The sequence below is a fragment of the Acanthochromis polyacanthus genome, chromosome 20 (genome assembly GCF_021347895.1).
Source record: "Acanthochromis polyacanthus isolate Apoly-LR-REF ecotype Palm Island chromosome 20, KAUST_Apoly_ChrSc, whole genome shotgun sequence".
Classification (NCBI taxonomy): Eukaryota; Metazoa; Chordata; class Actinopteri; family Pomacentridae; genus Acanthochromis; species Acanthochromis polyacanthus.
Genome location: NC_067132.1, coordinates 32,222,650 through 32,249,510, shown reverse-complemented (window position 1 = coordinate 32,249,510; position 26,861 = coordinate 32,222,650). Strand labels below are relative to the sequence as shown.

The following is a 26,861-nucleotide window of genomic DNA, read 5'->3' as shown; positions in this document are numbered from 1 at the left end:
AACACACACACACACACACACACAGCTGTGAATACATTTTAAATACACATAATGACAGTCTTTAGTTTTCAATGACTCCTAGAACTCAGAATTTTCTACCATGTAATCATTTGAACACATCTTTATCTCAAAAGACAATCATGCATTATGTTTTCTACCTCTAACTATAGAGCTATTACAGTCTGCTGGGAGTACAGAGAGCAAACTGAATGATCAGTGTTGGTGACGTAGGAAGCTGTGTTCATCTGATTCTCATGTCATGGAATTGAATAGAATAGAATAGCCAGTCGTGTTACTGCCACCATCAGGAAGAAAACACAAACTACCACCTGCTGCCGAGAGACGATTGGTCAAGAGTCAACCAGGAGCCATCCGAAAGCAGGTCTGAATGAATGAGAAGCTGCTGGAACACAGCTGTCAGTGTTCTAGAGGATCCATGAAGAAGGAAGTTCTTCCTCTAGAAGCAGAACCTTAAACTCATCACACAGACGGAGTAAAGTTCTGAGATCAGATGGAACAAAACCTGAAGGTTTTAACCCTAAAACCATCAGCAGAAGGTTGATCTTGGACACAGTTGAATGTTTCAACCAGACAATGAGTCCAAACACACATCAGACGTGGTAAAGAAATGGTTCCATCAGGCTGGAATGAAGGTTCTAGAATGAAGGTTCTAGACTGTGCTCCTCAAAGTCCTGACTTAGACCCATCAAGAACCTGAAGAACCAAGGCAGAAAGACAACTGTTGTTGAACTGAACCAGTTCTGTCCAGAAGAGCCGAACTGAGGTGAAAATGACAAATTTAACCAAATATTAACATTTGTGTTTGTATATTTATGATCCAGCAGATTTAGGTTTATTTCCAGAAGACCAATATTAAATCTATGAAAGAACCAATACATGATTGTATTTATACTGACAGGACATCTATCTCCAGATAGTTTCACCTGGACTTCTGATCTGGACCTCAGAAAAAAATACCTGGTAAATGATCTGAAACAATCAAATAAACGCTCGAACCCTGACCACAACGTTTTTCTTCCAGACACACTCGGATCTCTGAACACAGCAGCTGCAGGGATATTTCATGAGAACATGTTCTGTAGCACCTGACGTGACGTTCTTGTTGTTTTTCAGACCGTCTGTTTCTTCACACACCCTCGCCATCGGTCCTCACAGAGACCAACAAACACACAGCAGGCTAATGTGTCATCATGCAGTCTGAGCAGCTGCCGGCTGATTGGATGGTCGGAATGGATCAGCCTCATAGATCCAAAAACGTTATTGATCTGCAGTGCTTTGATTGACAGATCATTGCTGTTTGTGATCTTGTTCTCCATCAAAAAGATAAGTCTAGAAAAAATGTTTGAATATAAAATATTCCAGCAGCTGTTGTCTTTCAAATATTCTGTGTCCTGAAATCCCTGCTTAGCTCCGAGAAGCAAAAATCTTAAATCTCTTTAAGAACCATTTCTTTCAATGGTCCCTTAAAGAACCCTCAAGGTGCTTCAAGAAACATCAAAAAGTGCTCTAAAGAGCTTCTGTCAACAAAAAATTCTCTAAGGAACTACTTTACAAGTAGTCCTTTATATTCTTTTTAACCATCTGAACTCAGAAAAACACAGGTGTTAAAATCAAAGATGATTCTTTACAGTGAAGCCATAGAGGAAGCATTTTTAGTTCCATAAAGAAAATTTGGTTAAAAAAAAAAAAAAGAATGGTCTTTGTCAACTCAGATGGTTCTACTTCGATAACCTTGGTCAGGAACAACAGGAATGCACCGGCATGTCAGATGAACTTTGTTCTGTGTTGTAAAAACCTGCTTTAGTCTTCGTTTGTTGACTCCGTCCTTCTGGCTGCACAACCTCCAGGAACCTGCTCCTTCTTTTCTGACTTTGGTTCTGCTGGACTCCTGGGTTCAGAGGTCTACTGGATCCTTCTCAGTTAAAGACAGGTTTTCTTCCAGTGCTGCTCCACAAACCAGCAGCAGGAACCAGCGCCTTTATCAATTTTTAATTCTGCAGCAAACACAAGAACGAGAGGTTAGAGACGTTCTGAACCGGTCTCAAGAATCTGACGTCTTTGTTTGTCAGAACATCCAGGAACTACAGGTGATCTACAAAATGAAACAGGAAGAGGCTCCACCTGGTGGAACAACCAGGAACTACAGCTGATCGACATCTACTGCCATCATGGAGAGAAACAGGTTTACTGCAGTACATCCTACCATCTAGTACTACATTTACCGCTACATTTACCCTCTAGCACTACATCTAGATAGGGTTCTACTGGAGCTTTACTACAAAGTTCTACTTCCAGACTGGAGGCAGAAATGCAGTTTTTCTGAATCATTCCAAAAATATTCAGTTCCTCTGGACTGATCTGAATCCTTAAAGCGTTTTATCTGGAAAATGGGTCCGATCAGCCCTGGTTACCTCTGTGTGTGTGTGTGTGTGTGTGTGTGTGTGTGTGTGTGTGTGTGTGTGTGTGTGTGTGTGTGTGTGTGTGTGTGTGTGTGTGTGTGTCAATCAGCAGTAAGTGGAGTGTGTTTCTGCATGACGACGAGACGATTGGCCGCCTGCAGTAGATCAATACAGCGATCAATAAATGGATGTTGAGATCCAACAGGTCATTATGAGTTACAGTGAACCAAGAGCAACATTTGGTTAGAACACACACTCCACCTTTATATTAACCTCCGTCTCCACCTCTATCTCCTCCTCCACCTATGTCTGTCTCTATCTCCACTTCTATTTGCGCCTCCACCTCTGTCTCCCCCTCCATCTCCGCTTCCACCCGTCCTTCTGACCCTCCACCTGCCTCCATCAGTGTGATGGTGTTAAACTGAATTATGTGTCATATTTCAGCTGTCAGGTTGAGTTTCAGAGTCTAAGTGTGTCAGTAAACTGATCTAATGACCGGATCCTGGAACTCACTTCAGCACTTTAACGCTTTACTGACTGTTTTCATTGTAGTTCTTCTTCCACCAAGACAGAAAAATACGTTTGGCAGCGAAGACATTCAGCATTTCACACATATGAAAAACTGAACAGACATGACCAGCTGGACAGACCCACACTGTTAGCACAAAGGCTGGAAACAGGTGGGAACTGTTAGCCTAGCTAAGCACAAAGGCTGCAAACAGGTGGGAACTGTTAGCCTAGCTAAGCACAAAGGCTGCAAACAGGTGGGAACTGTTAGCCTAGCTTAGCACAAAGGCTGCAAACAGGTGGGAACTGTTAGCCTAGCTAAGCACAAAGGCTGCAAACAGGTGGGAACTGTTAGCCTAGCTTAGCACAAAGGCTGCAAACAGGTGGGAACTGTTAGCCTAGCTAAGCACAAAGGCTGCAAACAGGTGGGAACTGTTAGCCTAGCTTAGCACAAAGGCTGCAAACAGGTGGGAACTGTTAGCCTAGCTAAGCACAAAGGCTGCAAACAGGTGGGAACTGTTAGCCTAGCTTAGCACAAAGGCTGCAAACAGGTGGGAACTGTTAGCCTAGCTAAGCACAAAGGCTGGAAACCGGTGGGAACTGTTAGCCTAGCTAAGCACAAAGGCTGCAAACAGGTGGGAACTGTTAGCCTAGCTTAGCACAAAGGCTGCAAACAGGTGGGAACTGTTAGCCTAGCTTAGCACAAAGGCTGCAAACAGGTGGGAACTGTTAGCCTAGCTTAGCACAAAGGCTGCAAACAGGTGGGAACTGTTAGCCTAGCTTAGCACAAAGGCTGGAAACCGGTGGGAACTGTTAGCCTAGCTTAGCACAAAGGCTGGAAACCGGTGGGAACTGTTAGCCTAGCTTAGCACAAAGGCTGCAAACAGGTGGGAACTGTTAGCCTAGCTAAGCACAAAGGCTGGAAACCGGTGGGAACTGTTAGCCTAGCTAAGCACAAAGGCTGCAAACAGGTGGGAACTGTTAGCCTAGCTTAGCACAAAGGCTGGAAACAGGTGGGAACTGTTAGCCTAGCTAAGCACAAAGGCTGGAAACCGGTGGGAACTGTTAGCCTAGCTTAGCACAAAGGTTGGAAACAGGTGGGAACTGTAAGCTTAGCTTAGCACAAAGGCCGGAAACAGGTGGGAACTGTAAGCTTAGCACAAAGGCTGGAAACAGGTGGGAACTGTAAGCTTAGCACAAAGGCTGGAAACAGGTGGGAACTGTCAGCCTAGCTTAGCATAAAGACGTAACACAAAGGAAAACAGCTAGCCTAGCTTAGCGTAACGACTGGAAGCAGAGGAAAACTGCTAGCTTAGCATAAAGATTTCAGACAGAAGAAAACAGCTAGCCTAGCTTAGCATAAAGGTTGGAAACAGGTGGGAACTGTTAGTCTAGCTTAGCACAAAGGCTGGAAACAGGTGGGAATTGTTAGCCTAGCTTACCACAAAGGCCGGAAACAGGTGGGAACTATTAGGCTAGCTTAGCATAAAGACGTAAAGCAGAGGAAAACAGCTAGCCTAGCTTAGCATAAAGACAATAAGCAGAAGAAAACAGCTCGCCTAGCTTAACATAAAAACATTAAGCAGAGGAAAACAGCTAGCATAGCTTAGCAGAACTCTGCAGTGTATCGTGGATCAACAGATGACCATCACAAATTACTGATTTACTGAAGGAAACTAAAGTCAGATTCTCAGGCAGCTTCTGCCTGACGGATGATCGATGATTTCACAGCATTTAACTTAATATTAATTAATTTAACGTCTACAGCGAGGAGTTTAACCTCAGAAACCAAAGGAATATTCTTCCCTCATCGTGCCACTCTGTAAAGCTCAGTGTTGTGTGTGAATCACGCAGACCATCGATGCAGAGGAAGCATGAAGTGTTGCTCATAACAGCAGATATCATCTATTGATCAGCTGCTCTGCAGGAGCCAATCAGCTGTCAGTCTGGGTAAGTAAATTAAAGTGTGAGGCCCCCGGGGCTTAACAAAGGAGGAGGCTACAGCTGTGGCCGATCGATGACGAGGGAGGAGACAGAAGCACTCCCTGCTGCTCACAGAGACACAGCAGCATGAGACTGAGCAGAGAACCTTGAGAGAACCCTGAGAGAACACAGAGAGAACCCTGTGCAGCTGAAAGCTCTACTGGAACGTTCCTTCAGACCTCCGGAGGACGATGCCGTTGAACCTGGGGAGGCTGCTGATGCTGGTGGTGGTCATGGTGACGCTGGTCCCAGATGAAGCAGCCAGAGTGGTCAGCGGTGAGTCTTTTTAACGTGGAACTTCTAAGGAAAGGCCAATTTTTCTGTAGAGAACATTTCATGCCCATTCAGAGCATCACACAGAGGAGCAGTTAAACGATACTGTGAAAATTTCATGCATTGAATGAGAAATGTTTTTAACCTGGATTTGAAAGAGTCTACATCTGGTGAAAGTCTAATCTCCACTGGCAGTTTGTTCCAAACAGCTCAATGCTGCTTCTCCATGTTGAGTCTGGACTCTAGTCTGGACCAGACCTGATCCTGGATGTAAGAGTCCTGCTGGGTTTGGATTCTCTGAACAGACCACAGATGGATTCTGGAATAAACTGTTCTGGGATTCTAAAACTGAACACCTCCCTTCTGTAAAACTAAATGTTTTCCTGTCATGAATATTTAATCCTTCAGTGAATTTAAAGGTTTGAAAAACTCCGAGTCAGATAATTCCTTTCAACGTAATCAGCTAACCAACCGACAAGATGCTACTTTGCATAATTTAATCATTAAATTTTGTCTGGAACAATCTATTACCTCTAATCTATTACCTTAAAATGACCTGTTCCTTATTTAGGTTTTTAACTCCTTTGATTCATTAAATGTTTCATAGAATAAGACGGTTTAAAGTCCATTTATTTCAAATCTAGTTTGGGATAAATTCTAGAATTACATCTTTAAGGAGCAATTAGAAAGTATTTTTAAGACTGTCACAATTGGGCGCTGGTCTGAGGTTTTGGGGTGTGATCCTACACCAAACTGACCACATTTTTAATTCATGTCTGTCCTCAGTGAATTGTTTGTTCAACCTGAAAATCCTGATTCACTACACAGATGGTCTGTTCTTGTTGAATACGAGCAGCGTTTCGAACCAGAGAGACAGAGATAAACGGAGCTCCTTGGCAGCTCCAACAGCAAACTGATGATGGTGCAGAAGAGAATCCAGCTAATCACTTAAAGTAGCCCTGAGGCTGTTTTAACAGACTGTATTAATCACTGCTGCAGACACACACACACACACACACCTGTAGTGTTCTCTCACTGACTCCTGCATCAGCAATTTGGGTCATTATTGCTGCACAATTCACTTCAAAATCAATTTAAATGTAAAGAATCTCTCTCTCTGTGTCTGTTGCCTATCGTCCTCTGTCTCACTTAAAATGTTCAGACCGACAAATAATATAATAAGAGATTAATGTGGTCATTAAGATCAATTAAACCTGAACATCTGTAGAACATCTGTAGATATCTGCTAACTAACTCTGGTTACTCTGAGTCAGATCAGCAGGTAAAGGACTGAAGTGTTCTTGATAAACTGGACCACGTTTTGCAGGATTCTGGAATATTTATATGATTTAATTATTAAAATAATAACTTATTTAAGACCTGTTATAGTTCCAGGCAGCACACTGAAGTCTGGTAGGATGATGTCACTGATCCAGTGATGACATCATGGGTCCAGTGACGTAGGCGGGGCTTTGTGTACAGGTCAGACGGTGTGTATGGGCGGTCCCGAGAGTCCGTGCTATAAGATGGCGTATTTCCAGGACGTGTCGAGCCGTGTGGCCTTCAGGGAGGCAGTCCAGGCCTGTGAGATGGACGGAGGATCGCTGCTCAGCATCCAGAGTCCTACAGAGCAGAGAGACATCGAAAACCTTCTGCAGGTGAGACACACACCTGGTCTTCTACTGCCTCTGCTTCCCCTCCTGACCTTCGTCCTCCTCCTCATCGTCAGGAGCTGCGTTCAGGTGCGGTGGGCGGAGCCTCAGCTGGCAGAGGAGGGATCTCTGACGGAGATTTCTGGATCGGGCTGACCCGTGTGGATCAAACTGAACCCAGCAACTCCTTCACTTCCTGTCCACAGCTGTACCAGTGGACGGACGGTAGCGTGGCCACCTTCAGGTGAGTGTGATGTCAGAGACACACCTGGAACAGGTACCATGGGGTGAACCTGACATAGTGACAGTCAATAGGATGCTGCTGGTAACCACGGTGACGATGCTGATGCAGGAACTGGTACCTGGACGAGCCGTCCTGCGGCGGCGAGGCGTGCGTCGTCATGTACCATCAGCCCACTGCACTGCCTGGTCTGGGCGGGGCTTATCTCTATCAATGGAACGACGACCGCTGCAACATGAAGCACAACTTCATCTGTAAATACGAACCAGGTGAGTCGACCAATCGGCTTCAGCCCCCGCAAATAGGCCAGGTAGCATTCCTCACTCCTGTAAATATAAATATTTAATCACCTGTGTGTTTACTTCAGAGAGCCACCTGTTGAATGAACACAGCAACTCACCTGGAGGGAGGGACACAGGTAAGGACCACCCACACACCTGTCAATCACTGCTGTGACCTGCAGGAGGAGACGAACAGAAACACAACAGTAGAACACAACAATGGAACACAACAATAGTACACAACAGTAGAACACAACAATGGAACACAACAGGAGAACAGAGCAGTAGAACAGCAGTAGAACACAACCATCACAGCAGGTGTTGTGTGTCTGCAGTGACTGCAGGTGGAGGTGTGGTCACTCAGTCTGCAGGTGAGGAGGTTCCCTCTGAGGTCACCACAGCTGGAGCTTCAGGTAGGAACACCGATGACCTCATGTGATGTCACTCTGCTCTCCATTAGAACATTCTCATGTTCTCCAGTCTAATGTTGTCATTACAACGTTCTGAAGTCTAATGTTCTCATTAGAACGTTCTCCTGTTCTTCAGTCTAATGTTCTCATTAGAACGTTCTCTTGTTCTCCAGTCTAATGTTCTCGTAAGAACGTTCTCTTGCTCCCCAGTCTAATGTTCTCGTTAGAATGTTCTCCTGTTCTTCAGTCTAATGTTCTCAGAAATATCTCTAAAATCAGACCAAGTCTGTTATTTCAGGATGCTGAGGTCCTATTTCATGCTTTTGTTTCCTCACGGTTGGACTATTGCAATGTCCTTTTATCAGGTCTGCCAATGAAGAGCCTTCATGGTCTGCAGATGGTTCAGAACCAGCAGCTCGTGTTCTGACCAGAACAAGTAAATACGAGCATATTACTCCAGTGTTGGTCTCTCTGCATTGGCTACCAGTTCATGTTAGAGCAGACTTTAAGGTGCTGCTACTAACCTATAAAATTGTTCATGGAATGGCCCCGTCTTATTTATCCAGCCTGCTGAATCTTTATGTCCCCGCTCGGGCTCTCCGTTCTCAGGGGACTGGACTTCTGAATATCCCGAAGGTCTGTCAAAAGACGGTGGGGGAACGGGCTTTTTCTTTCCAGGCACCTACATGGTGGAACAGTCTGCCTGCTGAAATCAGGCAGGCATCGTCCATTAATGTATTTAAAACTAAGCTGAAAACCCACTTGTTTTCCTTTATATATGAATCTTAAATTGTTTGTTTTACTGATGTCTTTTTTATTGTTCTGTTTTTATTTTTATCTGTTTTTATTTATCTGTTTATATTTTTGTGTACAGCACATTGACGGAAAACGCTTTATAAATAAAGTTATTATTATTGTTAGAACGTTCTCCTGTTCTCCAGTCTAATGTTCTCATTAGAACGTTCTCCTGTTCTCCTTAGGCATGCTGCTGCTCTACGTCGTCATCCCGACCATCCCGTTGCTGCTGCTCATCCTGGTGGCTTCTGGGACTTGTTGTTTTCAGAGGATCAGCAGAAGGTGAGATGAACCAAAGAACTACAAATCCCAGAATGGTGCCAAGTTAAAGTTCACGTTTAGCTGCTGTCAGAGTTCTCTGAAGTATCTTTAATGGATCTCAGAAGTTCTGGAGTTCCGTTAGGAGGTTCTAAAGCCTCCATTGGTTTGTGGAAATCATAGCTTCTCTTTTCTTTTGGGCAGCTGAAGGTTTTTCAGGAGAGTTTGTCAGATGTTCTGGATTAGCAGCTGAAGCTCCATCCTGGTTGGTGGTTTAATGACAGCGACTGCAGCTTTAGCGCCCCCTGCTGCTGGGCCAGGGTCAGAGTAACTGTGATTGGACGTTCGTCTAACTGTCGTCTGTCGTCACAGTGACCCCCAAACCAAGACCGCCACCGACCAATCAACCCTGTGGATCTCCAGGACGGCCAAACCCAACGGCATGGAGGTCTGACATCACAGTCACAACACGACGCTGCACACAGCTCGCCCAATCACCGTCGTCATCACGTGGTGATGTCATCAAAGGCTGTATTTGGACTTTCATTCAGAACTGCTGATCAAGTGTTGAAGTTCATTTCCCATCGTTCCTTTCCTCTCTGAGATCTGGTTTCAGTCTTTCTCATGTTTCTGCTCTCATCATTATTTCACTCGTTCTTCCCTTCTCTTCCTTTTTTGCTCTTTGTCACTTCTGTTCTGCTGGTAGAATGTGTTGATAGATGTTCATGAAGGACTCACTACAGGGGGCGGGGTCATCATCTGGGAGGAGTCACTACAGGGGGCGGGGTCATCATCTGGGAGGAGTCACTACAGGGGCGGGGTCATCATCTGGGAGGAGTCACTACAGGGGCGGGGTCATCATCTGGGAGGACTCACTACAGGGGGCGGGGTCATCATCGGGGAGGAGCCACTGCAGTGGGCGGGGTCATCATCTGGGACGAGTCACTACAGGGGGCGGGGTCATCATCGGTGAGGAGCCACTACAGGGGGCGGGGTCATCATCTGGGAGGAGTCACTACAGGGGGCGGGGTCATCATCTGGGAGGAGTCACTACAGGAGGCGGGGTCATCATCTGGGAGGAGTCACTACAGGGGGCGGGGTCATCATCTGGGAGGAGTCACTACAGGGGGCGGGGTCATCATCTGGGAGGAGCCACTACAGGGGACGGGGTCATCATCTGGGAGGAGCCACTGCAGTGGGCGGGGTCATCATCTGGGACGAGTCACTACAGGGGGCGGGGTCATCATCTGGGACGAGTCACTACAGGGGGCGGGGTCATCATCTGGGAGGAGTCACTACAGGGGGCGGGGTCATCATCTGGGACGAGTCACTACAGGGGGCGGGGTCATCATCTGGGAGGAGTCACTACAGGGGGCGGGGTCATCATCTGGGACGAGTCACTACAGGGGGTTAGTTTGGTTGGCCAGTGAGGAGCAGCAGGTCTGCATGATGTTTTCTAGATCACATGAGCTGACAAAACGAAAACATGAAGAAAGAGTCGGATTAATTTCAAATCTGAGGAGCTCAGTCAAAAAACCTCAAGATCAACTTTTAACTGTTGAAAATAACTGATGGATGTTAATGATTAATCATTCAATTACTGTTATTAATTTATAATATATTAAACAATGAGGCAGAAGGTCATGAATTTGAGAAGAATCATAGATCAGCTGTAGTTCCTGGTTGTGGGTTCCAGGTGGCGCCTCTTCCTGGTTAATCCTGTAGAGACCAGAGGAGGCTTCAGGTTAAAGCAGAGAGCATTGTGGGAGTTTAGCTGGTAAAGGGGCACCATGACAAAGACTAATGAGGAGCTTAATGATCAATCAATGCTTTCCAAACCTTCTAGCAGCCGTTCAAACAACAACACAGCTGTTCTGCTATGAATGTACTGATGGTCCCTGAACACCTCATTAGCTCAGCATTTGCTAATGGATAGACCCAATGTTTACAGACGGTCCCTGAACGCCTCACAGTGCAGACTGATGCTGCTCAGAGGCGTGAGGAAAACTTTGAACAGAGTCAGATAAAGCCAGCGGCGTAACGGACGCGGGGTACGCATGGGACATGTCCCCCGCACTTTCCACATCTGTCCCCTCTGTCCCCCGCACTTTTTTCAGCCGTTACAACAGCTAAACCCGTTATTAGCATCCAGTATCGTGTTTTCCCGAGCCGTCTTTGAATGCACCATGAGCGCATGCTAACGCAGGTGTTCCACAGGAGACGTGCTGCTGTGCTGAGCAGTGCTGAACGTGCGTCTGGAGTAATGTTTAGCAAACCAGCCAGAGCTAGCAAGAAGCAAAAAACTTTACACAGTTCTTTCCAAACAAACCGTGTAAGTTGTGTGACCTTGTTGGATGCAAACAATGTTAGACTTGTTCGCTAAATGATGACAAGGTAAAACGTGGCGATATATCAATATGTTAAGCTAGTTAATAATAATTTAAATGTTGCCTCTGTTACATTACTGCTAATTAGTTTATTCTTGGAATAAACCCAGTCCTCTTTCATTTCTGGGCAGAAGATGTGCTCACAATTGCTCTCCATGTATTTAAGTCTTTTGGTCCCAAAAGAGGAGAGTCAGAGAGGAGAAAAAAGAATAGGCTATCTATGGTATAAATTTACAACTATTTTTACTGCTTCTCTTTCTAATTCTATCTCAGAATTTTGATTTTCAGATTTTTTTAATGATTATTTCCATAACAAAGAGCAGAGTCAGGCAGGAGATGGACCAGAGGCAGTAATGTGACCATGCAGGGTCTGCAGAGGTGAAAAAAAAAAATGTATCTATGGGTTAAAGTGATTTTGAGGTTAAATTCTACTGCAATTTTTACTCTTCCTAATGCTATTTCAGAATTTTTCTTACCACATTTTTTATGTTTATTGCCATAACAGAAAGAGCAGAGTCAGGGAGGAGATGGATCAGAGGCCAGCAGCAGGGACAAGGATGTAGGGTCTTTACAGGTAAGGAGAGATTATAACTTCCTGAAAATAAGATATCTATGGCAGGGAGAAACCAGGCAGTACTGATCATTTCATGTTCAGTGTTTGGCACCTTTGGCTACTCGTCCAGTAGATGTTCAAGGGACATTGTTGTCAACTCAACTAGAGTTTGGCCACTAAAACTTTAGATTTTATAGTTTAAAGTTTATACTTATAGTTTAAAGAACCAGCCTAGTTGGTCCCCTGGTATTGTACTGTGGCTGTTAGGGATTATGTGGTTCTTTAGCCACTAAGGACGGTGCAATTAAATGTCAGAGAATGATAAATCGCTCTGAAAAATTTGTCCCCCTCACTTCTGAGATGGCGGTTACACCCATGGATAAAGCGTTCTCCTTTCAGATTAGTCCGACATCAAACCGTGTGATTTCAGTTTCCTAGAGAACAGCACAGGTAATGTCACTAATATTTAAATGTAAAGACGGCAGTGGGCGGTTTTCATGAAGTGGTTCGGAGCTGAAACAATGACTGATTAATGATTTACTTTGCAGCCACAATACTGAGCCAGCTGTTCTGCCTCACCGGTTCCTGCCTGAACTCTGACCATCAGGACCTCCATCTCTGAAGGCTCTTTACTCAGTTTGAGGATAAATAGAGACCTCACACCAGCTCCCAGGTTCAAACATGCTGGAGGTCACCAGGACAGAACGTCACGGATAGAAAAATGTATGAAATGTAGTTTTATTGCTTGATAACCCAAAACTTGTTGAATATTTGCATCTTTGTACTAGCACACAGCTGATGGGATGTTGTTTATTCTGCAGATACAGCACTGTAAATAATCACGGTTTCCATCATTGATCAATGTGTTGATTATTTTTTTATTGATGGAAAGATTCCAGGATTAAAATCTGCATCTTCAGATGTTTTGTTTAGTTTGGTCGACAGTCTGAAACCCAGAGGAATCAGAAAACATTGACTGCTGCAAACCTAATCTGGTTGGTTGACTGATTGATGACTGTGGGTGTTTCTAGCCGTTAGTGTTGGGTTTACTGAGCTGCTGGCGCCCCCTGCAGGATCTCTGCTCTCCTCCTCTTTATCTGAGAAACTAATAAAAATGTTGAACTTGTTGTGGATCAAAGCTTGCCAGTAGAACGTGGATGTGCTGATTGTGTTTTCCATGTCCTGATCCTGTTGTCAGAATATAAAGCAGATCTCAGTGTCTGAAATGTGCCTTCAGAACCCTGACTGTGTTCTCAGTGGATTCATTAAACGTTTGCTGAAAACATGTTTGTTCTGCAGCTCAAACTAACCTTCATTTCATTCTGCATTAATCGATCAGCCGTCTGCTCCAAGAGGTCACGTTGATCAGTTTCCTCAAATGTCTGGTTTAGTCCACAGATCATCTGTTCACCGTCACAGAGAAAACAAACCAGAAAACTCTTTCTGAAGAAGCTGCAGTCAGAATGTTAATAAAGGTATCTTTAAAACTCACCTGATGGAGATGCAGGTATCAGCTGATCATTTTAATCAGCTTTCTTCTTCCTGCTGCCAACAGCAACCAGCTACAAGCTACAGGACATTTCAGGAAGAGTTCTCGTCTACCTGCTGCTCCACCGTTACTGAGCTCAGGTCAGGTCCCACATATTATATGTGATTAATTCCTATTGATCTCTGATTGATACCTATTGATCTCTGATTAATACCTATTGATCTCTGATTGATCTATAGATGCATGTATATATTTGGTTCTTCCACCAGGAATGATTTGCAAAAAACATGTATATCTATTATTGATTGATACCTATTGATCTCTGACTGACAGGACTTTAGACTGCAGTTTTAGGCTTTAACGATGGCTGAAGAACTCCTTTTGTCCGGTTTGTCATTTAATTAAAACAGAGAAAAAAAGTGTAAAAGTGTGACCGTATTCTGTGTTTTAAATCCGTGAAACTCCAGTTAAACTCCAGACTCCAGTTTAAGATCCTTCCATGTTCCTTTAATGGATGTTTCTCTCTCCTGTCACATTTCAAACCAAACATTGAACCCAATTAGCCCGTTAACTCAACCCAGTCGTTTAACCTGATTAACCGGAACACTCACAGGAGTTCCGGTCACCATGGAAACAGCTCTCAAATATATTGGCATGTGACTGATTAATTCAAGGATCAATCAACTAACAATCACTCTAGTCTGTTGTTTCTGTCCGTCACCAATAAAACAACCAATTGATCTGTGCTGTAGAAAACCATGTGATACGACTGAAAGCTCAGGACGATGTAAAGGTTCAGCTGAGTTGAAGGAACTCTGATCAGTCCACGGTCCAATCGATCAGTCCACGGTCCAATCGATCAGTCCACGGTCCAATCGATCAGTCCACGGTCCAATCATCTCTCTTATTGGAACCATCCAGAAGGTTCCACCAGAACTCACACAGATCGTGTGACATCATCACTTACAGGTCCAGAAAGACACTGACCGTGCTCACATCAGTTTTATTTCAGGTGGCGTCCAGCTGCTGATCGGCGTCCATCTCTTCCGTTGCCATGGCGTCCAGCTGTTCGGCCGTGCCATCGACGGCCACCACAGTCTCCTCCTGCTTGTACGTCAGAGCAGCCGCCAAGTCGTCGTCAAACAAAATGGGCGGGGCCTCCTGGTCTGACGGCTTTTCCACGCAGTGCATGCGCGTCTTGTGCTGCTGCAGATTGCCGTGGCGGTTGAAGCGGGCGCCGCAGAGGTCACAGGCGAACGGCCGCTCCCCAGTGTGGATGATGACGTGTCTGGCGAGCTGCGAGCGGCACTTCTTGTCTTTGCCGCAGATGTGGCAGATGAAGCTCTGCGGCAGGCGCGCTCCGTTGGCGTGGACGACCTCGCGGTGCCTCTTCAGGTGGCTGAGGCGCCGGAAGCTGCGGCTGCAGAAATCGCAGGCGAACGGTCGGCTCTCGCTGTGGATCATGGAGTGACTCGCTAGCAGAGATCTGAATTTGAAGACCTTGCCGCAGACTGAGCAGGGGAACGCCTTCGCTGTTGTGGCGCTCTTCTGGCGTGCAGTGGCGTGCGGCGAATCGTTGGCTTTCACCTTCAGGTGCACTCGGACGTGGTGCTGCTTCAGGCAGGTGGCGCGTTGGAAGCTGCGCAGACAGATGCCACAGCGGTGCGGCTTGTCGCCCGTGTGGATGCGGTAGTGAGCGGCGAGCAGCGCTTCAGACTTCAGTCGCTTCCCACAGATGCTGCAGGCGAACGGCGCATCAGGCGGCAGGTTCTCCTCGCCGCTCAGCTGGTTGGCATGAACCATGAGCTTGTGGCGTTTAAGCTGGTACTGACGGCCAAACTTGCGTCCGCAGATGTCGCAGAGGTGCGGCCGTTCCCCAGTGTGGGTCTGGAAGTGGATGGCGAGCTGTGACCTGCATTTAAACTCTTTGCCGCAGAAGTCGCAGAGCAGCGAGCTCGGCCGCTGGGGCTCGGTGGCACCATCCACGTGGACGATTTTCTTGTGGTGCTCGAGGTCGTTGGTCCTCATGTAGGCTTTGGGGCAGAGGTCGCAGCGGTGCGGTTTGACTCCAGAGTGGATCACCTCGTGAGTCTTCAGCCTCGACCTGCAGCTGAAGGTTTTCCCGCAGACGGCGCACAGCCACGCCTGAACCTCCCGCTGCTTCTCCAGCTTGGCCACACCGTTGGGGTGCAGCCGGTTCAGATGGTGCTGAAGGTTGTCACGGCGGTTGAAGTGCAGGTCGCAGAGGTGGCAGGCAAACGGCTTCTTTCCCGTGTGGATGAAGGAATGCCGGGCCAGGCTCGACTTGTTCTTCATCACTTTACCACAAACGTCACACACAGTGCTGTCGGGCTCCAGCTTCACCGCAGAAAGAGGTGCATGCTGGGACTCGGAGTCCAGCTGCAGGTCTCCGAGAGTCGAGGGAGTCGACTCGACATCTGTGGAGACATCAGAGAATCGGGAGTTAAAACTGAGCTAAAGAAAAAAAAGAGGCTCGTTTATGTCAAAATAACAGAAATTTTATTTAAAAAGCCATTAAGGTGTTTCACAGAAAGAGGCAGTCATTTCATCATTGTGCAATCGTAAAGAAATATCAATTTCAAATCATTAAAAAGTAAAAAAGAAAAATGGTATTGGTAGTACGAGGTCAACCACCAGGGGGCACTGAAGTAAAATTTAGTCCTTAGCACAGAATGCCTTTTCTAATGAAGGTTATACAAACTGGAATACTTTACCTGCAGCTATCAGAGAAAGATCCACCTCTGTCAGTTTTCAGAGACAGCAGAAGACACGGCTAGCCCTCGGTTAAACCCAGTCAGTACTAATGGTCATCGTCTTTGTTTTAGACTGTTTTTTATCTGTCTGTGTGTTTTTCTTTATGTGTGGAACAACGGATGAATTATTATTGAATTATTCAATGCAACCTTTTGTAAACTATTAAGAGATCGTGTGTTCATTAATATGCACCGTCACGTCCACATAAATTAATAAAATCTGAAAAACGAATAAGAGACAAAAACGTAAACTAAGGTACAAATTTGTACCAATAACTGTCAGTGCAGGTCGGAGTTCAACAAATGAAGAACATTTTGTGTTTGAAAGTGTTCCGTTGGGAACATTGGGGTTCCTCGGTTTACTACAGAAACGATACAGAGCGTCAGACCAATGCATGTGGACATCAATCGATCAACTCAAGGAGAAACATATTGTGCTGTTCCCTGTTTTTGTGTCACATACAGAAATAAGTGTTGGATCTATGATTAAAAATCTCAATAACGGATGTCAGACCATCCTTGTGAGGAAACTCAGCCCCTTAAAGACTTCTGCAAATGCTCACAAGCACTGGGTGCAGGCTTCCAGAATGTGGCCAATCAGAGCAAAGTGGGCTGTTAGGAGGCAGGGCTTAAAAAGAGCTGGGAATCTATTGATCTGTGAATCCTGCAAAGCTTTTGTAGTGGAGTCACAGAATAAAACTTTAAAATATAATTTAAAAAAAAATAGAGCAAGATATTAATCGGTCCCTTTAAAATGTCCTAGCAGTAGATAGAAACAAATGAACAAACAAAAACAGAAGATTTCAAATAAAAGGAAGGAGAATGTAAGATGTTAGATACTAATGAACATATCCCTATTCCTGCTAATCAGACATCTGACAAATGAATTAATAGCAAACTGCTATTAAAATATAAAATATGTGAAAAATACACATTTTATTTAAGTCAAATTAAACTACAACCATTAACAAATTAAATGAAAACTTTCCACTGATCCCACTAATTTTTCAGGTCAGAACTTCACAGGTCTCACCTCCTTCAGGTGGAGTCCAGGTAGGATCACCCGAGTCCTCCTCCACAGCGACCACCTCCTCCTCCACCTCCTCCTCCTCCTCCTCCTCCTCCTCTTCCTCTTCCTCCTGTTGGACGTCAGGGTCAGGTGACTCACAGCGCTGTCGCCGGCTTCGTTTGGTGGAGCTCTGTGGAGGCGGTCTCCTCCGGGTCTGAGTCCTGGTCTGGGTGGGTTTTGTTGAGGGTTTTAAGGCAGGTCGGACAGTTCTGGTTCTGGTCCTGGTCTGGCTGGTGGTGCAGTGCTGCAGCAGAGCGCCCCCGTCTGGTCCATCAGGTCTGACAGCGAAGCACTGCAGCAGCATCGGAGACGAACCTGCAGACAGTCAGGTCCGTTTAGACAGAGCAGCACCAGAACAGCAACACAGTTCAGGAACTGCTTCAAAGAGCAGATACTGAGAGCGCCACAGTTATCTGTAGTTTACCTTAGTACTCGCGAGTACCCGACACAGTGCAGGACTGCTGTGACGGTGGAGTATTTGTGACGATTTAAAAAAAAAATTAAAGGTACGGCGCTGGAATTTTAGTCGCACCGGGCTGCAGAATGAACGTAGCAGAAACCCATCCCAGATAAAAATATACATGCACATGAGAACAACAGACCTACACGGGGTGAAATGCCACCGAAAAGAGGTGGGTTTCAGGAAAGGTTTTAAAATCAGAGAATGAGGAGGCCTGTCTGATGTGCAGCAGCAGCTCATTCCAAAGCTTTGGAGCTGCCACGGAAAATGCTCAAGATACAATCATTTACTGCTGCCTTGTGTCTGAATACCTTCAGTCACATCAGTTACACCTTAGACTGGTGCCTCTGTTTTAAACCCACATCGAAAATCTTTTAAAGAAACTGAAATTAAAGTTGGGTTTCTTTTCCAGGAACAAGTCCTGTTTTTCTTTTAATGCCAGGAAACGGCTTGTTGCTGCCGCCTTCTAGCCTGTTGTCGATTATGGAGATATTGTTTACATTGTTTGCTTTCTAAACTTCATTGATATGGATTTCACGATTTATCATATAGTTGGCTTGCCAGTTATGTTTCGAATCGCGAACAATTTGTTTATGTTAATGGTTATGTATCCTCTAGACCAGGGCCGTAGCCAGGATTCTGGAATAGGTGAGGTCCATGATGCGCGCGCAAAGCGCGCGCCGAAAATTTTTCAATGTTTTTTAAAAATATTTATTTTTATATATTTTTTTTAGGCTACAAGTCACACAAGATGTTTGTTGTTTAAATATCTTTTAATGATGTGAAATCAGCATTTTCCAAACAAAAATGTATATTTTTTCAAAAAAACAAATCAACTTTTTACATCAAAGGCTAGCTGAATCCTCCTGTGACCAGAGGCATCCCACCGTCGAAAGATATTCTCCCGGTTCACCTCCACTTTCTGATGCACATGCATCATCGCCAGGCCTGTCAGTCTGTCGTTGGACATGGTAGATCTAAGCCATGTCTTAAGTCTTCGCATGGCTGAGAATGACCTCTCACAGACACAAGTCGTCACTGGCAAGGTTAGAAATATCTTCAACATACATTGTATGTTGTCTGATGAGCCAGGCGCTCATCAAAAAAAAAAAAAAAAAAAAGCGCCGGACGCGCTCTCCGCTGTGGATAAAAGTAATTAAACTCTTTGATCAGATGATCTGACAGGCCGAACTAGTGCCGAATTATCTAAAAAAATATATATTGTGGTCACCTTGGTGTAGATGGGCGGGGATGTGGTCTACAAAGTGCTAATAATAAAAACACTAGTTTTTGAACGGGGCTTGGCCCGCTGCCAAGCGCGTCACAGGGCGCATTTGCGGGTACGTGCATCAGCTGATCAAACAGCTTTTCACCGCAACACGCACACAGGCACAAACAGAACACAAAGCCCATGGATGTTTACCACAATTTACAATTTACAAGCACGTTTCACAGAGAGGTTTCAAGTTTTTATGAGTTTATGTTTTAATGTTTTATTCAGTTGGGCATATTTGGCGAAAAAAAAAACTCGGAAAAAATAGGTGAGGTCCGGACCTCGCTGACCTCATACCTGGCTACGGCCATGCTCTGGAGCTCAATTAACATATGGTGTCCCTCAGGGCTCCATACTTGGCCCATTATTGTTCCTTGTGTACATAAACGACTTGGCTTTTGTCTCTTCTACCATGCTACCGATACTTTTTGCTGATGATACAACCTTGATTCTGACTAACAAGAATTTTGATTTGCTAATTAGAGAAGCTAATTCTGGAATAGGAATATTTTCAGATTGGTTTCAGATAAACAAGTTAACACTAAATATAAAAAAAATCTAATTATATTATTTTCTCAGGTAAAAACAAAAAATACTGTACATCCAAGGCCAAGATTTCCATTGGAGGGAACGATTTAATCCAGGTCTCTTCCACCAAATTCTTGGGGGTTTTGATTGATGAGAGGTTGTCATGGACGGAGCATATTAAGCTCATTAATAACAAAGTGATGAAATCTATTGGCATCATCAGGAAAATTAATGGTTTCATTACTAAGAATACTCTTCATACATTGTATTACAGTTTAATATATCCACATCTTAGGTACTGTAATATTATTTGGGCAAGTACATACCCTACAAATTTGCAGAAAATATTCATTACTCAAAAGAAATTTGTTAGGCTAGCCACCTCTTCTAATTATTTATCTCCATCTGCCCCTCTATTTAAAAAGCTGAACTTATTGTCCATATACGATATTAACCCTTGCCACCCGAAAGACGCTCTGGAGCGTTTTCTTGTTGCGCCGCGGTAATCAAAACAAAGCAGGAAAATGAAGCGTCGGCGAGTCTCCCTTTAAACGTGTGCTGAAAGTACAGATTTTGAACTTTCTACCAGTTTTTGAATCATGTTGATCGGCCAAGTAAAACCAGAGATATGATCAATAATAAACGCCACATTTTTTTTTACCGAACTTCACCGGAGCTATTTCCAGCGTCTTTTATGCGCAGCGAAACTTTGAACTTTGGACTCAGCGGAGAGTCCTCTCTGCTGAAAGCATCTGGGGAGAAACACAGACCTTTGGAGTGATGCTTGGTGTAGGAAGGAAAATGTGGACCAGATTTTCACAAACCTGGTGTTCTCTGGAGTAAAAACGTGAACTGGATTTCCCCAAAGGCGACTGAGAAACTTGGAGCTGAGTGACAGAGACGCTCTGACAGGGAGCGGCCGCACAGACACGCCCCCAGACACGCCCCCAGTCTCTGTGTTCATAGTAAGAGAGTGGAATGTTCTAGAAATACACAGAGGAGAGATGGCCAAAGTGTGGATTTGGAACTTTCTATCATTTTTTTTATTTTTTTTTAGTCAGGTGATAGTTATAACTCTTTGGGAGAGCAGCACGTCCTTCACTGGCTTTGGCCACAGATCACTCTCTGCTGGACACCAAAGATGCACAGAAAATGAATATTTAGTTTCAGATGTAATATATTACTGCTACTAATAATAATAATAATTAAAAATAATAATAATAATAATTACAATAAAAATAAAATAATAATAATTAAAAAACAACAATAATAATAACATTCATAATAAACATATTCTAGCAATGGAGAACACCAGGACTCTGGATTCTCCCCATGGTCCTAAAGACTGTTTCTATTGTTTTTGTCATTGTATAGATTGTGGTGGACAGAAAAAGCTTTTTGGAACGGTACAAATTCATTTATGTAAAATTTTATTGTGACTCCTTATGATTTTGTAAATAGTTGTACAAAAACGCCTAAAAAATTCCTCCATTTTAGTGCAAATAGTGGTATATAACTGTGTTAACTGCTAAATGTGTACATTATTTTATGACAAACAATTTATATTTACATTATAAGTTCTGAAAAAGATTCATTACACATGTTTATGGTGTCCACAGCAAAAAAAATCAAACTTTTTTTTCTACTCGGATTTTGTATTTTTTCTGCTATTTTTAGGTCAAGTGTGTCCATACATTATATCAAAATGTCTAAATAAATCATAGAATCACACAGGTGAGGTTGTGCTGAAAAAAAGATACCAAGCAAAGCAAGATCAACAGCTTTTAAGGTGAAATATAAAGGTAAGATCAGAATTAGTCAAAACCGGACCTAAACCCCTCTAGGGCCCTAAGGGTTAATACCCTTCAAACTTGTATATTTATTTATAAATATATTCATTTATCACAATTGTGCCCAGAATCTTTTACATATTTTTTAACAATCAACTCTCAGATTCATTTGCACAATACAAGATATGCCATTAAACTTCATTCTCCCTTTTGCTGTACTTCACAATGTCATTTTCTTTTACTTACAGAGGTGCATTAATTTGGAATTCATATTATCATTTAACAAAAACATCTACATCTCTGACCAATTTTAAGTTCAGACTAAAGTCATATTTAATACATCAAGATCCCAAAGCTTCTTTCTATTTTCATTCATAATTAATTCAGCTGCTTGTTTTTTTTATTGTTGTTGAGTTATTTGAGTTTTATTCATTTTATTAAATTGTATTTCTTTTTCTTTCTATATTTGTATTACTGATTAATATTGGGGAGGTATCTTGGATAAGCCCACTTTGGTTTTTTTCACCTCTCCAGCACTTTCTTGCATTTTTTAATGCTAATGTAACTGTTTCTAACTTATGGTGCAAATAAATTAAATTTTTAAAAAAATGTAAATGTCCAACTCACTCTCTCTGACTGTTGGATGCTGCTTATCATGGAGCTCTTAGATTTATAACGGACTGTAAACCTCTCACACACCACTGCACTTTGTACTCCCTGGTTAACTGGTCATCACTGTCTTCACTGGAATCATTTCACTTACTAATCCATCCTTGGTCTGCTGCCCACATACAGACCTGCCAACCACTTGTGTCGCGCGGCTTTTTTGCAGACTACTTCTTTGCACGCAGTTACTTCCCCATTTACTATCGATAAAAAACAACACTAAAATGACATTTATGACTAACATACATTTATTAAACTAAATATGGACATTTTAACCATTTTTTCATATAACATGTCCTTCTAAGCCATGTACATTCTGTACTGTATCAGCAACAGCTTTTCAATGGAACAAAAACACTTTCAAAACATACAGCTGTTAACAAACCAAGGTACATTATTTCAATTTTGTTGATGCTTTTTTTTTAATGCTCTTTTAACTACAGCTTCACTTGCAGTCATCACCCAGAACTTGAACAGAACTTGCTCTCAGCAGTTTTTCTACTAAAGTAGTTTTTCTACTTTATTCTATCACTCACTCACATCAATAGGAAAAAAATAAAAAACTCTCGGCGCTTATTTCCCTGATATGACGTCGTATTTTCAACGTGAAAGTAACGTTATTAACAGTACATATTTGCCAAAAGACACACGTACACTCACGCATGCACACACAAACACACACACCATTTTACCATTTAAACTGCCAGCTGCTGTGGGTGGGGGCACGGGGAGAGAGCGGGCCAACAAGGGTTCTGCAGATTCGTTATTCTCCGCTACTCTATGATGACTGGTTGAAATTGCACCACTACACTGCTGCATCATGCATGAGTATTGCACGTCCACATTTCTAACAGCACTCACAGATGTCTGCAGCTTTTAGAGTAGTTTAATGAGGCGGAGCGTACCAGCGTACTTTGATGTCAGATTGCGTACCTGCTATGCAAAATGCGTACAGGTTGGCAGGTCTGCACATATTCATCCTCCTACATGTCACGTAAACAGTTCATAGTCTACGTTCCCAGGACTTCATTACTTTCACTGTCCCCTCAGTCCACACAGAGCTCAGACAGCTTTTTCTAACTCGGCTCCTTCAGCCTGGAACTCACTACAGCAGAGTCTGAAGATGTACCACTGATTCCTCTGGAGGACTTCAAACATCTTTTAAACACAACTGAAATACCATCCTTTGGGACCTGTTCTTGCTCTTAGTGTTTTTACATTTTGTCAGAATTAGTAGATTACTAGCCTAGTCGCCCTAGACCCATGCTTTGAAGACGCAAGGGTCTAGGAACTCTCGACAGGGAGGGAGGCGGGCTAAAAGGTTGTCTATCAAATCACTCTGCAGAAATTGGGTAGGTATACAACCAATCAGGGCAACGAATAGGCTGACGTAGTTCCTAGAGCGCCGGAAATCAGAGGATGCGGTAGTTCGGTGAAGCCTTATTTATACAGTCAATGGATGAAGCTCAAGTATATTACAGACATGTTAAATTCGTTGCCGTGGGTTGTCTAGCGCTGCTAGGCTAGTTGTTTCCGGTTGTTTCTGTCAGAATCGTCACGCCTCTGTCGTCACTTCGTTACGCCCGCCTTCTGACTCTACACTTCATGGTGATTGGTCCGGCCAGTTTTAGGAGAATCCAGCCTCGAGCCTTATGGAGGGTAACTAGACCCACCCTGGCAGAGAATTAAATTCGTTGCCGTGGGTTGTCTAGCGCGGCTAGGCTAGTAGATTACAGTATTCTGCAAATTACGCTGAAAGCCCACAAAAATACACTGCCAGTTAAAATCCAGAAAAGATTTGGAAAAAGAGAAAGCAAGTATAACTTAAAAGGATCAGAGATCTTTAAAAAAGCCAAGGTTTAGGACTAAAATGATGGACCGTTGTGTGTCTGTAAAAGGAATCAGTTTAATCTAAGTCAAGCACCACATTTTATAAGATTAATTAAATCCAGTATGCTAAAGAAATGTAAGGAAATATATTAGTTTCATTTGATTGTCATATTTTGTTGTTGTGAAAAGTACTAATTTAATTGTAACTGAAGAACTAAATGGTATGTCACTGTCTGTGTTGGCCAGCAGCTATTTTATTTTATTGTACTATAGGCGTGTGTGTGTACGTATATGTATATGCGTGCATATATATATATATATATATATATATATATTCATGCTTTTATTCTTTGTTTTTAAGTTCACTTTTTTGTAACTGATTTCTGGGGATAAAGGGGCAGACGTGATGAGACTTCTCTTCTTTCTGCTCCTTTCATTCTTGTTCGGTGACTGTTTGTATTTACATGAAACATTTTTTTTATTTTACAAATGAATGAAACAAACAAACATTTTAACTTCACTGCTTGGCGCTTCGCACATCCACTTTAATGTCTATATTGTGTTTAGTCATGACCCTGTCTGCCTGGAGCTCAGTGTTGTGTTATATTGTCTAGTTCAGGTCCCTTAGTGTTGTTTGTCAGTGATCAATGTTGTCTTGTAATGTTATTTGAGGACAGGTCTCTCTTAGAGTCAGACTCAGTGTCTCAGTGAGATTACCTGTAGAAATAAAGGCTAAATAAAAAATAATAATAAAAAGAACCACAGCTGGGACCTGGATCTCACCCGGTTCTGCGGGTTGAGCATTTCCACAATCCATAAACACAGAATCACTTCCTGATAAAGTCCTGACATGCAGTAGTCTCCTCAGATGTTAAACTCTGAACTCATGTGGTTTCCTCTCTACTCTGCTCATCTGTAGATGTTCCTCCATGCTGGATGGATCTCCATCTACTAGATCTTCTCTTCTCTGCTTCTGCTGCATTTATTTCAGTCTCTCTGAGGAAACACTGCCTGCAGTTCAACCTGAAACTCTCTAGATGTTGACCATCTGCTCGTTCTTTCCGTTTTTCCGGTTTCAGGGTGAATTTTGGAGACTTTCTGATCATTTATTTTTCAGATACCAAACTTGGGGCAGGTGTTCGGAGGGTGTGAAGCCTCATCGGTCACCTGATCATCTCACCTGAGTGTCTCCAGCTGAGCTGCTGAGTCAGCAGGTCCACCTGGACGCCGGCGTCTCTCCTTTCGGCCAGGTCGCTCTGACAGCCCACCTCCTTCCTCCTCACCTCCTCTTCCCCAGGACTCTCCCACTGGCAGCCCACCTCCCTCCACCTTCCCTCCTCACCCCCATCCTCCAGCAGGAGTCCAGGAGGCTCCATGTCCACCTGAGACCAGCAGAGACACCTGAGAGTTCATCTTCTGAGGCTCAGGTTTCCTCCTGAGCAGCAACAAAAATTACTTCTTCCACTTTCTAACCTCACATTCAAACACAGTTCATTACTTTCTGTCGTTTCAGAGCCAAAACAAACTAGAGAGAAACTAATCAGACCAGACAATGATTAAAGCTATGATAGCCTGCCATGTCGGTGTGTGAATAAATAAACAATAAAGGTGAGACTGGCTCTGTGTTCCAGACCGTCTGAAGGGGATTTATTGATAGACCAGTCTGAGCACAGAACTCTCCTGGTTCTACTTAGAACTTAATAGCACTGAAGGAACCTGAACAGACCGAAGCAGCAGCAGAACCACGAACTGGATCACCAACTTGTAACTACAACTTCAGAGAACGGTTCTGTTTAAATCCTGACCTTCAGCTCCGTGACAATAAATAAAGACTTTAACTCTCTGTGCTAACGTTAGCTAGGTGCTAACGTTAGCTGGATGCTAACTGGCACCAAACGGTCGGACGGAACAAAGGTGGAGGTTTACCTGCAGCCGGTCCGGACGGTTTACTGTCGAATAAAAAACTTTAACTGCCAGCGAAGCCCGAACTGCAAACAGAAAACAGAACGGAACACCAGGCCGCGGCGGACACACGTCTTCTTCTACGGCTGAATAGCAGGTCCCACTCTTCTTCTACGGCTGAATCTTCTTCTTCTTCTTCTTTTTGTTTAATGGCAGTTGGCACGCAACTTTAGGTGCATTACCGCCACCTTCTGGAATGGAGTGTGGGGCAGGAAGGCAGTCCTTAAACCCTCTCTCTTAAACCTGTTCTTTCCATAAATAAAAGCAATGCTCTCGCAACATGTTTCAAAGATAAATTACTCAAAATTTCCCTGACCTCGAATTTAATTTTACTATCACAGATTTTCCTCTTGAATACTCTTCTCTGCTGCTGAAACTTGGGGCAATAAATCAATACGTGTTCAACATTCTCCTCCACTCTACAGCATTCACATTCCCCTGTATTATGTTTTCCAATAATTCTCAGAGTGCTATTCAGCCCTGTGTGCCCGAGTCTTAATCGTGACAAGACATCCTCCTCTTTCCGGCCTAAACAGCCCTGTTCTCCTAAATTCCCCTCTACACTTCTTTGAATGGAATAGTAAAAGCGACCTTTCAAGCAGGTATCCCATTGTCTCTGCCATTTCTTCTTCATTCGTTCTTTAACTATTGTTTTAACTTCAGATCTACTATACTTCATGGGAAAGTCAATTACATCTTTAGCAGCCCCTCTTTTTGCATACTTGTCTGCTAACTCATTTCCATCCACTCCTATGTGTGCCGGAACCCACAAAATAATAACTTGCTTGCCTTGTCTCCATAGCCTATAACTAACTTGACCAATTTCACATATAATATCTTGTCTTGCCTCAGATTTCAAATTTTTAACACTAACTACGGCTGAATAGCAGGCCCCACTCTTCTTCTAATGCAGGCTCCAATGCAGGTTGACCTCCAGTGGCAGCAATACGAACTGCAGCTGCTTTTATATTCAGTCTAACGTGACTAATTATTAGAATATTTTAGTTCTGATTTCTCCCATTTTATTTGCCGTGATGGAAGTATTAATATAACTGAATATTACTGTACATACAAATGTAAATAATGCACATTATTAGAACTGGATCGAATATAAAAGTGTGTTAGTTCATTAAAAAGTTATATTTTTTTCTGTAGACAGACTGAGGAAAGTTTTAGTTCATTAGTTGTACAAACACAACTGTCAACCACATGTCGTTGTCACCTCCTGCTGGCAGAGACCATTACTACGGTGGCTCCATA

The 26,861-nt window shown here is 43.5% G+C and overlaps 2 protein-coding genes and 1 long non-coding RNA gene across 7 annotated transcripts; 1 reads left to right on the top strand and 2 right to left on the bottom strand.

The window, feature by feature from the left end:
• Window positions 1–69: 69 nt before the first annotated feature.
• Window positions 70–13,069, top strand: chodl (chondrolectin). 4 transcript variants are annotated; one of them, XM_051940772.1, is made up of 10 exons: window positions 70–5,186; window positions 6,666–6,841; window positions 6,913–7,079; window positions 7,188–7,345; window positions 7,444–7,494; window positions 7,693–7,770; window positions 8,748–8,844; window positions 9,193–9,268; window positions 11,713–11,781; window positions 12,309–13,069. In XM_051940772.1, exons 1-10 carry the CDS (start codon window positions 5,102–5,104, stop codon window positions 12,318–12,320), a joined length of 969 nt encoding a protein of 322 aa, XP_051796732.1. In that variant the 5' UTR covers window positions 70–5,101; the 3' UTR covers window positions 12,321–13,069. The 4 variants fall into 4 exon arrangements, with proteins under 4 accessions (XP_051796732.1, XP_051796731.1, XP_051796733.1 ...); XM_051940771.1 differs by having other exon boundaries at window positions 11,713–13,069; XM_051940773.1 differs by having other exon boundaries at window positions 9,193–11,781.
• On the bottom strand, window positions 6,513–7,686 carry LOC110972409 (uncharacterized). The gene is made up of 3 exons (XR_007938540.1): window positions 7,477–7,686; window positions 7,198–7,402; window positions 6,513–7,103 (listed from the first exon to the last, which is right to left on the bottom strand). It is a non-coding gene; the product is annotated as an uncharacterized LOC110972409 (long non-coding RNA).
• Window positions 13,070–13,734: 665 nt separating the features above from the next.
• On the bottom strand, window positions 13,735–25,732 carry LOC110960938 (endothelial zinc finger protein induced by tumor necrosis factor alpha-like). 2 transcript variants are annotated; one of them, XM_022208357.2, is made up of 4 exons: window positions 25,566–25,732; window positions 24,820–25,021; window positions 17,057–17,407; window positions 13,735–15,687 (listed from the first exon to the last, which is right to left on the bottom strand). In XM_022208357.2, exons 2-4 carry the CDS (start codon window positions 25,013–25,015, stop codon window positions 14,258–14,260), a joined length of 1,977 nt encoding a protein of 658 aa, XP_022064049.1. In that variant the 5' UTR covers window positions 25,016–25,021; window positions 25,566–25,732; the 3' UTR covers window positions 13,735–14,257. The 2 variants fall into 2 exon arrangements, with proteins under 2 accessions (XP_022064049.1, XP_051796730.1); XM_051940770.1 differs by lacking the exon at window positions 24,820–25,021.
• Window positions 25,733–26,861: the final 1,129 nt, after the last annotated feature.